The sequence below is a fragment of the Dasypus novemcinctus genome, chromosome 2, assembly GCF_030445035.2.
Source record: "Dasypus novemcinctus isolate mDasNov1 chromosome 2, mDasNov1.1.hap2, whole genome shotgun sequence".
In the NCBI taxonomy this organism is placed as follows: Eukaryota; Metazoa; Chordata; class Mammalia; order Cingulata; family Dasypodidae; genus Dasypus; species Dasypus novemcinctus.
Genome location: NC_080674.1, coordinates 178994498 through 179008365, shown reverse-complemented (window position 1 = coordinate 179008365; position 13868 = coordinate 178994498). Strand labels below are relative to the sequence as shown.

General features: G+C 44.0%; 1 protein-coding gene across 9 annotated transcripts in view; it reads right to left on the bottom strand.

Annotated features, from left to right (window-relative positions):
• The window catches only part of WWC1 (WW and C2 domain containing 1), a 158167-nt gene that overhangs the window by 54650 nt on the left and 89649 nt on the right, over positions 1–13868 (bottom strand). For all 9 annotated transcript variants that reach the window (XM_004468558.5, XM_004468559.5, XM_071210970.1 and 6 more), the window contains exon 4: positions 1170–1246. In XM_004468558.5, the coding sequence (XP_004468615.1) occupies positions 1170–1246 (77 nt within the window). The remainder of the gene's footprint in view (positions 1–1169; positions 1247–13868) is intronic.

The window sequence follows — 13868 nt, the reverse complement described above, 5'->3', positions numbered from 1 at the left end:
CCTCTCCCCAACCCCCCCCCCCCCCGCTCTCTGTGTCCATTCGCTGTGTGTTCTTCTGTGACCACTTCTATCCTTATCAGCGGCACAGGAATCTGTGTTTCTTTTTGTTGCGTCATCTTGTGTCAGCTCTCTGTGTGGGCAGCGCCATTCCTGGGCAGGCTGCACTTTCTTTTGCACTGGGCGGCTCTCCTTATGGGGCGCAGTCCTTGTGTGTGGGGCTTCCCTACGCAGGGGACACCCCTGTGTGGCAGGGCACTCCTTGCGTGCATTAGCACTGCGCATGGGCCAGCTCCACACAGGTCAAGGAGGCCCAGGGCTTGAACTGCAGATCTCATCTCCTATGTGGTAGGCGGAAGCCCTATCCACTGGGCCAAGTCCACTTCCCTCCAACTACCCCTTTAGCCAGGACACATCTCTCCTGTGACACAGTCACCACCACTCCATACTGCCCCATACCCAGCCCACTTTCCTCTATTTGTTTTCTTGCAGGCACTTCAGCTTATAGAAACTACTTGGAGTTTAACTGAACCAGAGTTCAAAATACTAACTTTACTTCAAGCAACTCATTTAACTGTTGTGCCTCAGTTTCCACATCAGTAAAGTGGGAGTAATATCTATCCCCCAAAGTAATCATGGAATTAATTAATTAAGAAAATGTAGACTAGGCAGTAGCCAGGAGACAGCCCACTACATTAAGAACTTTTGAGTAAGGCTTAAGGTCCTTGTGACCTTGAGCAAGTTACTTAGCTCCCCTCAACCTCTGTTTCCTCATTTTTGAATGCAGGTAATGATAGTAGCTACATAATGGGGTTGCTCCAATGACATGAGATAATAAACTTGACGCCTTTAGTCCTCTGCCTGGTATATGATGATGATTATGCTTTTTTAGGATGTACTGGGATTGAACCCAGGACCTCATACATAGGAAGTAGATGCTCAACCCTGAGCTACATCCACTTCTTGAGATTACTTATGAAACAGGAACTCATATGAGTATTACTACTACCATCCCTGCTACTGCCATTGCTGCACTGTTATTATTTAGGGCTTGGTGGTCAGGACTGGATGCCACAGCCTGGCTGAAGCATCTACTTTGGCCCTCTTGGTGGCCTCTGAACAAAGGATGCCTTGGTGATCCCCCATCAACAGCAAAGGGCAAGAAGCCATACCCGGGATTTTGCAGTGGCAATTTCAGCTTTCAGGATCTCAGGGTCATACTTAGAACTGGATGACGAACCAGAGACCACTGCAATGAGAAAGGAAAAAAGTGATACATTCCAGTGGAAGAAACACGTTTTAGCAAAAGTTGGCTTATCTGGCCATCTAGGTAAACACCAGAAGTCATGAGTGATTGTAAACAACCTGAATGTCCAACCGAGGGAGCTTTGTTAAACAAACATGGTCCATGCATCAAGTAAGGATGATGCAACTTCAGCAGTTTAAAATGATGGTGCAACAGAGGGGTTCAACTATGGCAGGAGAGGAACACTGATGTGGGGTGTTACTATTAGGGGGCACATGGTTGGGAGGGAGTTCTCCAGGGCATGTATACAGGGTACATAAAAATGTTTGGATATTTTCATAGTGGTTACAGTTAAAAACAACAATTGAGGGAGTGCTGAGTTCCTACCCAGGGGAGCTCTATCACATTCCCCAATGGAACAGCAATAATACCTCAAGCGCAATGGCAAAGACCAACAAAGAAGGATGGTCCAACAATGAGGCCTTGATACTGAAGACTATGCTTATGAGCCTGTACGCCTGAAATATGACCTAGGTCTAGAGCTACAGTGTGCCTAAGAGTTACCTCCTAAGGGCCTCCATGTTGCTCAAACGTGGCCACTCTCTAAGCCAAACTCAGCATGTAAATTCATTACCTTCCCCCCAGTGTGGGACACGACTCCTGGGGATGAGCCTCCCTGGCACCACGGGATTATTACCAAGCACCAGCTGATGATGTAACCAGAAAAAGACCTTGAATAAAAGGATCAACTCAAACCAGCAGAATATCTCAGCCTACATGTAACATCAGGTGTTAAAAAACTGCTTTTTGACCTTGAATAAAAGGAGGAAATGGAAAGGACAAATGAATTTATATGGCTATGAGTCTCCAAAAAAAGTCAGGAGGTCATCAGAGGGGTCACACTTACGCACACCCTAGCAGGGTCCCAGAGATAGCCAAAGAGGATACAAGCCCAGGTACTGGTTCTCCTAAGGGCTACAGAAACCCACAGGTTCTATGGTCATGGCAGATGACTCTGGAGTTCAGTGCCATGTCAGTTGGCCCTTCTTTGGGTGTTTTTTGTTTTGTTTGTTTTTTTAGCAACTGACAATATTTATTAAAATAATTGACTTAAGGATCTGCAATGGTGACTTCAACCTCTACTCCTGGCTTAATACTGATGGAAGTAATCTGTTTAACAATCTCAGAAGGACTGTGCAGGCCAATGAGTCACTTGTGGATCCTCATCTGGAAACGATCCCAAGTCTTTGAACCTTCACCATAAGGAGTTTTCCTTGTAGTGATTCTTAGAGTCTTGGTAGGCATCCGAACCGGTCCCTTCTCTTTGAGGTTCTTTTCCTTTGCGACTCTAATCAAGTCAGCACACACCTTCTCCAGAGACTTTACGTTGCGGCTGGTCAGTGTGATTCTAATATGGTGAATAGGCACCTCTGGTTCCATGGGGGTCTTTCCTGTGTCCTTAAAAGCCATGGCTGCGGCATGGCTTCCTGACCAACTTGTTCCTCAGTGACAGTGAACAGCCATGAGTCAGGAGTACCGGGGAGCCGAAATGCGGCTGCTACAGCAACCGCATTTTCCTCGAAAAGAGGTTGTTGGCCTACTTTGGAGTTTGTGTTCCTGAGTGTGATGGAGTTAGACTCAGATGTGACCTTCCTATACATACCGGATCTGTGTTTGGTGCTGGGGTTGGTGTATACTCAGAAGATCTGAATCTCTGGACTGTCCATGTGATAGCCAGGCCCTGAGCCTCAGCAGACTTGCAACTCCTGCCCTCTGGTTTATTGGACTTACCCCGGCCAGCTAACAGGGAGGTGAAGAAAGTCAACCACCACATCAGGGAGCCAAGAGTGCCTACAACTCCAAGCAGGAGAACTGCATCCATCATCCATGTGGAATCTAAGCCTCCTCTAGATATAGAGGTGGAGTGGACATAACTGTTCCAGAGTCCACAGGATAGAGGAATAAAGTATGGATCAGAGTGAACTTACTGATATTCTACTATGGAACTATTGTGATTAGTAATGGAAGAAATTGTAGCATTGATGTGGAGAAAGTGGCCATGGTAGGAGGGTAGGGAGAAGGAAGAAGAGATATAATGTGGGGGCATTTTCAGGACTTGGAGTTGTCCTGGGTGGTACTGCAGGGACAGATGCTGGACAATGTATGTCCTGCCATGGCACAATGGGTGGACTGGGGGAGAGTGTAAACTACAATGTAAACCATTTTCCATGTGATGCAGCAGTGCTCCAAAATGTATACACCAAATGCAATGAAGGTCCCACGATGATGAAAGATGTGGGAGGAGTGGGGTGAGGGGGGTGGGGGGTATATGGGGACCTCATATTTTTTTAATGTAACATTTAAAAAAAAATAGAGAGTAAAATAAAATAAAATGATGGTACAGAATAGTGAATGACAAATGAAAATGTCCAAAACATATTAGCTGAAAAAGTAATTTATAAAAAAATGTAAAGAAACTTTAGGAAAACATAGGAAGTTTACAAATATATACACATACACATGCATCTAAAAAAGACTGGAAAGAAATTTACCAAAATGATAACTCTAATATCTAGGGAGTTGAATGATGAATGGGATTAAATTTTCATCTTTCTGTTGTTGTCTTTTCTACATTTTCTAACATAGACATGTATTTTTGAAATCAGAAAAAGATTCCTGAAAAAGGATTCAACTCTACAATATTAATGCACATTTCAAAAGTAAAATTATCCATCATCCTATACCCCAGCACAGTTATCTTTTTCCCAAGTTGCCTTCCAATGTTTATCTGTAGATCTATCACGAAGCTGTAATCTTACGGAATTTATTTTCAAAATTGTATTTATTTACATCCCAAAGAAGGACTATAAGGCTTACAAAGATGAACACAACAGTGTAAAATACATTTAAAATGAGGAAAATAAGACAAAGGGAAAACAGAGCAGGGAACTCAATGGGAAAGAGGCATGAGGTCAGGGCTCCCTGCACACCAAAAGCCCCATTTACCAGAGTCCCCACTAGCCTGGCTCTAAGCTTCCTCACTGGGCATGTAAAGGAAACCGGGTCAGATAGAAAGTTCACGGTGTCTTGAAGGTAAAAATAACCCCACTGTTCAGGAAATGGACAGGTATTCTTGGTGGGGAGGCCAGAGAAGTTTTTCTCCCGTGAGTCCTTCATCACATGGTGTGAGCAAGTTCATCATTTCCTCTTACCATCATCTGAGCATTGCTTATTCATGTGTACTGAGATCACCTGCTGGAACCTGGATTTTTCGGAGGAGCTTTTTGGAGACTGCTGGCAGCATTCAGTGTTTGGAGGTAGAGATGGCAGTGGAGTATGGGTGCTACTCTTTGGATTTGTCTACAGTATTTTTATGGGCCTTTTGATCATACATAAAGTTAAAATGCACTACTGGAAGTTTTTTGCCATGGGCGGCACTGCACTTCTGCCAAATGACCATGATGATGATGGCCGTGGCGGTGGTGACGGAGGTCGGGGTTTGACTAAAAGGGATAAGCTGGAGGAACACGCGGGTGGGTATGGCGTAGTTAACCCTTGAAGTGAGCACTGAGCAGGGACCTGGGCACAGGGATGCTTCATTTCTAATTTGTAGTTTCCATTTCCTGCTTTCTAATTCCTCTGGTCTTTACTGGACTTGGGAATTACAGGGAAGGACCTGTGTGGAAACCTAGCTGGAGGCACTGAGCTAAGAATATTCCCCAAAATGGGGAGTGAGTGTAGCTCAGTGGTTGAGTGTCTGTTACCCATATACATGAGGTCCTGGGCTCAATCCCGGGTACCTCCTACAGAAAAAAAAAAAAAGAATATACCCCAAAATAGCATTTTTCAACAAAATTTTAAGGTAGTTATCACTATTTATGTTCACCACTGACGAATATGGAGAACATGGTGAAAAGACAGAGGGGTCAGTATAAGAACTAAGATGGGGACACAGAAAGAAAAGGTCAGCATAGAGGTGAGCCCATCAAAGGGCCCCCTGCCCCACCAACCACATTGCTCAGCAGGCTGTGTCGCTGGACTCATGTCTATACTTTCGGGTTTTAAAGTTTTAAGGTGACGGTGGCCCAAGCCTGGAAGAGCCCATTAAAATCTGCAAGACCTGATCCTGAAAGGGAAAAGGTAGCCACGGGGACCAGTGCCACCTTGAGCATGCTCAGAAATCCTGAGGAGAAGGGAAAACAAACAAGAACCAATTTCCACCAACCAAACAAGGGATTTGAATTATTATCCTCTGCAGTATCACTGTGAAGTGCATCATTTGTACCCAAAGCTGCTGAAATCTGATAAAGGGTCACATTGAGAATCTAAGGTGGCTGTGTGTGCCCAGTGGTCTTAGGCTGCTCTTTGATCTCTTCCATACAATCAGTTACTGGAAAATCTGGGTCTAGAAATTTGCTTCCTGGCTACTGTTTGAAACTTAAAAAGAGATTGCTTATCTTGATATTACGAATACATGATATTTATGATTATACAATACTGTATGCATTTTCCTAGAGCTCCAGGAATTTTTATAGCTTCAATTTTTTAATTGGTTTGAATTTTGTATAAGATGGTTTTCTTGCTAATGAACACCAAGAGATGTGCTAACTACATGTTTCATGTACATTTCTTCTTTCATTTTGCAAACATTTGCTGAATATTAGAAAGTCAGTATCACAGAGTGGTTGAAGACTTTGGCTATGGAGATCAAGTCAAAATTCCGCCCCTTACTAGCTATTGCCTTGAATAAGCTTTTTAACCTTTCTGACCCTCAGCTTCATCTGTGAGTTACTGGGATTCATAAATGATAATGTATGCATGACACACCACAAGTACTCAAGAAATATCAGGTATGCTTATCTTTCAGGAAGGGGTACCAAGTGTGGTGGTTGAAAAGATACAAAACCCTGTCTTTGCCCTCCAGTTCAGAGGTTAACATTAATATGTTTGTGCATGATGGGAGAGCTAAACAAGAAAACAGATAATTTAATATGACAGAATCAATGTGCATATAAATGTGAAGAGCCACAGGAGCTAAGCAGTGATAGCCAGGAGCCTTTTCTAAGAGCTGGGGAAGGTGTACTGGAGGAAATGTTTGAACTGGGTCTTAACGGATCAGTAGGAGTTTGTCAGATGAATGACATGTTAGGCACATTCATGGGTTATTTATTTTTTCTTTGCAGGAAAGGATAATGCATTCCATATGCCAGGCATGTGGGCAAGTGAGATGGAGAATAAGTGAAAGAAACAAAGATAGTGATAGGTTGCAACACATGATTATGTGGCAGTAAAGGTTGGGCTGCTTAAATGCTGGTTGTTTGTCTGTTTTTAGTGCTATTTGTTTTTAACTAACTGTACCTCGAGGTGGTTGGCCCACAGTCCAGCCCCTCTGCTGACACCACCCTCCCTCAAGTCCATCCCACCAACAGGGTTTTATACTAGACAAGATCTTAAAGACTGCCACATCCCAATTTAAAAAATACTAATTTTTAGTTTTTATTAATGTTATGTATGAACACAGTTAATAGTAAAACATAATAAAAAGTTTGCTATAAAAAAGAACATTCCTTGGTACCAGGAAGGCTCATCCCCTGGAGTCATGTCCCACTCTGGGTGGGGAGGCAATACATTTATATGCCGAGTTTGGCTTAGAGAGAGGCAGACAGTTCAGGAGTTTGGTCCCCTGCCAGTGGGCCCTACTTTGGAATTTATGCTCCCCAATGTAAGAGTTAGACGCAATTGTGGTTTCCCTTCACATGGCTCTTCTGCTCCCTCTATTTGAACCTACAGTTAGTACTAGATTGGGTAGGTATATGTCCTAGAGACTTAAATATTTGAGTTTTCCATGTGCCAGTTGGGCCCTGAATCCCAGCAGCATTGCTCCAGTTTATTGGACTCACCCGGGACAACTAACAAGGAGATAATGATGGATAATGCCCATCCTAACAAAGATAGTCTGCAACTGCAAGCAAGATAGTCCCATCCACCTGCCCCATAGAATCTAAGCCCCCTCTCAATTAGAGGTGGAGTGGGCATCAACATCTCAGAATCCTCAGGATTAGGGAATGAAATATAATACCAGGAGTTAAAAATGCTTTTTGACCTGAATAAAAGGGGGAAATGGAAAGGACAAATGAGTCCTTTCCTTTATATGGCTATGAGTCTCCAAAAAGAGCTGGGAGGTTATCAGAGGGGTTGCCCTTATGCACACCTCAGCAGAGTCCCAGAGACAGATAAAGTAGATACAACCCCAGGTATTGGTTCTTTTGAGGGCTACAGAGACCCAGAGGTTCTATGGTCATGGCAGATGGAGTTCAGCGCCATGCCAGTTGGCCCTACTTTGGAGTTTGTGTTTCTGTGTGATGAAGCTGGACTCAGATGTGATCTTTGTTCACAAGTCTCTCCTGTTACTTTTACCAGAACTGTAGTTGGTGCTGGGGTTTAATATATACCCAGGGGACCTGAATCTCTGGACTGACCATGTGATAACCAGGCCCTGAGCCTCAAGAGACTTCAGCTCCTAGACTCTGGTTTATTGGACTTACCCCACTCAGCTAACATGGAGGTGAAGAAAGTCAACCACCACACAAGAGTGCCTATAGCTGAAAGCAGGATGATTGCATCCAGTATCCATGTGGAATCTAAGGCCCCTCTTGATATAGATGTGGAGTGGACACAACCAGTCCAAGGGCCACAGGATGGAGGAATATAGATTAGAGTGGACTTACTGATATTCTATTCATGAACTATTTTGGTTAGTAATCGAGAAAATGTGGCATTGGTGTGGAAAAAGAGGCCATGGTGGCTGCTGGGTGCAGGGAATGGGAGGCAGAGATGAGATATGGGGGCATTTTCAGGACTTGGAGTTGTCCTGGGTGGTGCTACAGGGACAGTTACTGGACATTGTATGTTCTACCATGGCCCACTGGATGGAATGTGGGAGAGTGTGGGCTATGATGTGGAATATTGACCATGAGGTACAGCAGTGCTCAGAGATGTATTTACCAAGTGCAATGAATGTCTCATTATGATGGAGGAGATTGTTGTTATGGGGGGAGGAGTGGAGTGAGGGGGGTTGGGGGTATATGGGGACCTCATTTTTTTTAATGTAATATTAAAAAAATAAATAAAGACAAAAAAATGGACTAGAGTGGACTTACGATATTCTATTATAGACTTACTGTGATTCTAGCAATGGAAGAACTGTTATCATTGATGGGGAGACAGTGGCCACTGGAGGTTCTGAGGGAAGGGAGAGGGAAAAATAGGTGTAATGTGAGGATATTTTGGGACTTGGGAATTATCCTGAATGACAATGCAATGGCAGATACAGGTCATTGTATATCTTGTCACAACTTACAGAATTGTGTGGGAGAGAGTGTAAACTAAAATGCAAACTATAAGCCACACTTAGTGGCAATGTTCCAAAATGTGTTGATCAATTGTAACAAATGTACCACACTAATGAAGGATGTTGTTAATGTGGGAAAATGTGTGAGAGGTAGGGAGTGGGGCATGTGGGAATCCCCCATATTTTTTTATGTATCTTTTTTTAAAAATTTAAAGTATATTATTAAAAAAAAAGACAAAACATTCCCAGCCCTCTATTTCATACCTCACTCTCCCAAAGAGAGCTACTTTTCACTTGGTTCAGCCAATTCAATGGATATCTACTTCTATATTTCCAATAATATGAATGTATTGCTGCTGCTGGATTTTTTGTTTCTTTCCAGTTTTGGGCATTATCTGTTTACTTCCCTCTGGATGGTGGGGATTTAACGTCCCTTTCTTCCCCAACTCCTACCCATACATGTACAGGCCTCCTTCTAAAAGACCCAACATAATTTTGGTGAAAGCAATATTCAGTGTTTGCATTATTTTGACTCTGTAAACATTATTTGGGACAAAGTAACATAGTCAGCTTTGATTAATGTTCTTTTCCAGCATAATTTTTTTTCTTTTTCTAGTTAATAATTGTTGTGGTGGAGTTTTTTTGTTTTTTTGTTTTTAAATGTTTGCTTTGTTTCTCATATTTATCACCAAGTCAGTCTCAACACACTGCCGGTTACCTAAGCCTGCTCTCAGGGGGTCCAGAGCAGCCGGCGTTCTGCTGGTTTCTCTTTGGAGCTCTATCTTGTTCAGGCTTCTGCCCAGTGTCCTGCCTCCAGGTAAGGTGGCTGCCCTCTAGGCACAGCCACCAACCTTTCCCGTTATTTTGAGAGGCCCTTTCCCATTATTTTGAGTATCCTCCCTGCCGCCTCCAGTTTCCTGTATACGATATCTTTGTCTTTTTGGTCTACCTGTTAGTAGAATACAACCTCCAGTAGCTACCCAAGGAAGGGGACAGGAAAGAAATATACTTTTTGAAATTTTGCATGTCTAAAAATGTCTTTATTCTACCCTACACTTGATTAGAGGTAGTGGTCCTGGACATAGCATACTAGGTTGGAAAGGATTTTCTTTACTATTTTGAAGGCATTGCTACACTGTCTTGTAGGTGTCTGGTGTTATTGTAGAGAAGGGTAAAGCTATCTGACTTCTGCTATTTTTTATGTGACCTAGTTTTCCTATTAGAAAGTGTCTAGGATCTCGAATTGTTCCAGTGTTTGAAGTTTCACAATGATATGCCTTGGGAGTAGTCGAGTTTCATCCTTTGTGTAGGGTGCTCAGTGAACCCCCTTTCAATCTAAAAACACACCTCCTTCAATCCTGGGAAATTTTCCTGAATTATTTCATTTTTGTTTTCCTCCTTTCTGTTTCCTCTGCTCTATCTGGAACTTTTACTCACATAGTAGATTTTCTGGCCTAGTACTCTAATTTTTTTTTTTTCTCTCTTATTTTCCATCCCATTGTATCTTTGCTCTGTTGTTAGAAGGTTTTCTCAGTTTTATCTTTTAGTCTTTCTATGGGGTTTTCATTTCTACTATCACATTAATTTCTAAAGATAGATTTTTGTTCTCTGAAAGTTCCTTTTTTAAAAGATTGATTTATTTATTTCTCCCTACCCCCTTGTTGTTTGCACTTGCTGTGTCTGTCTGTTCACCTTCCTTGTTTCTTTAGGAGACACCAGGAACCAAACCCAGGACCTGATGTGGGAGGGAGGTGCCTAATCGTTGAACCACCTCTGCTCCCTGCTTTGTTGTGTCTCTCAGTATGTCTTTCCTCCCTGCATCTCTTGTTGCATCATCTGTTGCATCAGCTCATTGTCTTCTTTAGGAGGCACTGGGATCTGAACTAGCAACCTCCCATGGGGTAGGCAGGAGCCCAGGCACCTGAGCCACATCAGCTTCCCCTAAAGGTTCCTTTTAATAACATCCTGCTCTGATTCCATGGTTGTGCATCTTGTCTTTCCTTTCTGGGGATATTAATGATAATTCCCTTTTGATGTTTCCTTCTCCTTGCTTAGGCCCTGTTTCCTCCATGGCCCTTTACCCTGTGTTGATTTTAGTCTCTATTTTTTAAAAAATAAACTCAATTTTATTGGGCATATTAATAAAGCATACAACTCACCCAAAGTGTACAATCAGTGGTATATGGTATATATACCTGATTATAGTCTCTATTTTTTATGTTGACAACTTCCTTGGATGTCTGGAATCTCAGTTGTTGGCTCACATTTAAGAGCGGGGCCAGAAGAGCTGATTGGAAGGGAACATGCTGACTGTGGGCTGCACAGCAGACCTGGCCAAACTGTGTGACCCAGAAATCTCCGTTAGTGTCTTTATACCTTTTCTCTGGAACCAGTGAGATTCTACAGATTCTTCCAGTGTCCGGCCTGGAGGGTAATGACCTAGAAGCATTCTACCCAGTGGTAGAGAAGGACTTGGACCTCAAAATCCTGCCTGCCCAGGCTCACTCAATCCCCTTGTTTATGGTACAGCATGCCCAGCTTTGAACTTGCTTGGTAACCTGGGGTCCAAAGACTCATATCTTACCATCTCCAGAAAATAAACCTCATGTCTTTTGCCAGGTTGGGGATGGGTTGTTGCCTGGATGTAGAGATTTGAGAATGGGATCTGGGGATCTTGCTGACTGTAATGAGGAATCTCACTTTTTATTTTTTTTTTAGGTACTGGGGCCAGGGATTGAACCAGGACCTTGTAAGTGGGAAGCCAGCATTCGACCACTGAGCCACGTTGGCTCCCGAGTTGATTTTCTCATTTGCTTGTTATTTTTTTGTTTTTAGGAGGCACAGGGAACCAAATCCAGGACCTTCCATGTGGGAGGCAGGTACTCAACGGTTTGAGCCACATATGCTCCAGCTTACTTTTTTTCTTAATTTCTTTCCCCTTCCCGACCCCCCCCCCATTGTCTGCTCTCTGTGTCCATTCACTGTGTATTCTTCTGTGTCTGCTTGCATTCTTGTCATGCGGCACCAGGAAATCATGTTGCTTTTTTTTTTGTTGCGTCACCTTGCTGCATCAGCTCTCCATGTGGACAGTGCCACTCCTGGGCGGGCCACGTTTTTTTCATGTGGGGCGGCTCTCCTTGAGGGGCGCACTCCTTGTGTGTGGGGCACTCCTACACGGGGACACCCCCGTGTGGCACAGCACTCCTTGTAAGCAAAGCATGCATGTGGGCCAGCTCACCACACAGGTCAGGAGGCCCTGGGCTTGAATCCTGGACCTCCTATATGGTAGGGAGACGCTCTATCAGTTAAGCCACAACCACTTCCCTAGCTTACATTTTTTGATGTTGTCAGCTTTTAGGTCTCACCTCTCAACTCTCCTTCTTGCCCTTGTGCCCCACATCTGGAAGAGTTGATAAGAAAATTTAGATGCTTTCCCCTTTGGGGCCCTGCAGGAGATTCAAACTGCATAAGCCCCTGCCCACGTACGGTGACTCTCATGCAGTCCCACTCTCTAATAATAACCCAGGTCAGTCTCCTTCATTTGCTCTCCCAAGCCATTGGTTCCTGCTCAAGAGGCTGAACCTGTTCTCCCCAGAGACCTCCCTTATGTAGGTAATAAAACTTTCCCTGCTCGCATGGTGTGTGTGGCAACACTCGTCTGGACATCCCAACCAAACCCTGGGTGAGGCCCCTGCCCTGCAGGTGACCATAAATAACATAACAACATGCCCTCCAAACAACCTTCCTCTGAGCTTCCTTATTTGAGACCTGCCCATTTCAACCCCGCTTTCCAAGGGCTAAAGGCTCTTGTAAATCCTCTCTGCAGACCACAGGCCTGTCAGTGTTCCTCGTTATCAGGCCTTGTTCTGTTTTCCTGAATAGGTTGCTACCTGTCCATCAGCTTTCCAGCTTCCAAAGTTTACTGCTTCTCTTTCCTCTCCAGTTTTTCCTGTCCTTGTGCACTGACGCCTTTTAAAAAAAAAAAATCTCATCTCTTCCCTGGTATTTTCATAGTTTCAGGAGCAAGTTAAATTAGGTGACTGGTTCAACTGGCATTTTTACCTGTGTGGCTCCTCACGATTTTATTTCTCAAATGGGAAACCAAGGCCTAGAATGGAGAAGGAGCATGGTGAGGTCCCAAATTACCTGGCTCTCCTGCATCCTTTTTCTTTAGAGCATGGGAGGATCCAAGTGTAGAACAAGACCTTTAGCATTTGATGGTCTGCCTGGATGAAATTAAGAGAACTGGTTTTGAGGCCACATAGACCTGGCTACAAAGGCCACTTCCCCAACTTCTTACCAGTGTGACCTCGAGGAAGCGACTTCCCCTCTCTGGACCTCAGTTTCCCTATGTGTAACCTGGGAACAATCTGGCAGGACTGTGTTTGTATGGGGAAGGGGGGAGTCTCTACATAATGTATGCAGAGTGTCTGGACTCTAGCATGTGGCCCCATGGGCATGTAACAGGTGCACATGAAATGTTCATTCCCTTCTTCCCCACAGAGCCGGAGATTGTACCAGAGAGTTGACAACAAAGTCTCCATCCCCGGGGCAGGGCTCCACCTGCGACCTGGCCCCACAGCAGCCAAGGCCAGCCGGCAGAGTCCTCACAAGCCCTGACAGGTCGTCCAGATTAGAGGTGAAGCATGTGGCCTCACCAGTCTGTCACCATCAGAGAGCTCAACTTGGAAGGCAAACCTGCCTCAAAAAACCCTAAGGAAGAATCATCAAGAGGCTTGGGCCACGCCCCTTTTAATTGAGATGGCTGGGCTGGGGACTTGCCCGCCTTATGCCCTCCCCCGGCCCTGGCTGGTGCAACTCTCAGAGCCAGTTTCCTGAGATGACTCCAGTCCTTTCAGAAGGAAGAGTTGAGTCTGGGGAGCTCTTGGGAGCAACTGGGAGTCATAAGACAGGACTGATCAACTTCCTGATTTATTTCCTACCTTTGATCATGTACTTGCTCTTACCTGTCCCAGTGCTCTTCTGAAAAATCTTTGCCATTAATATTGCCAGTAAATTAATAACAATGATAGTTATTTATTGAGAGCTTAAGAATATAGCAAATGCTTTTCTAAGTACTTTATATCTGTTAACTAATTTAAACCCCATAATACTCCTGTAAGGTTGATACCACTATACGGTCAGTTTTAGTGATGAAGTAGCTAAGAAACAGAGAAGTGGGGTTACACAGCTAGTAAGGTGCTTATATACTAGATTTGAACTCGGACAGTCTGGCTCCAGAGCACACACTCTTAAAACATTATGCCAACGTTA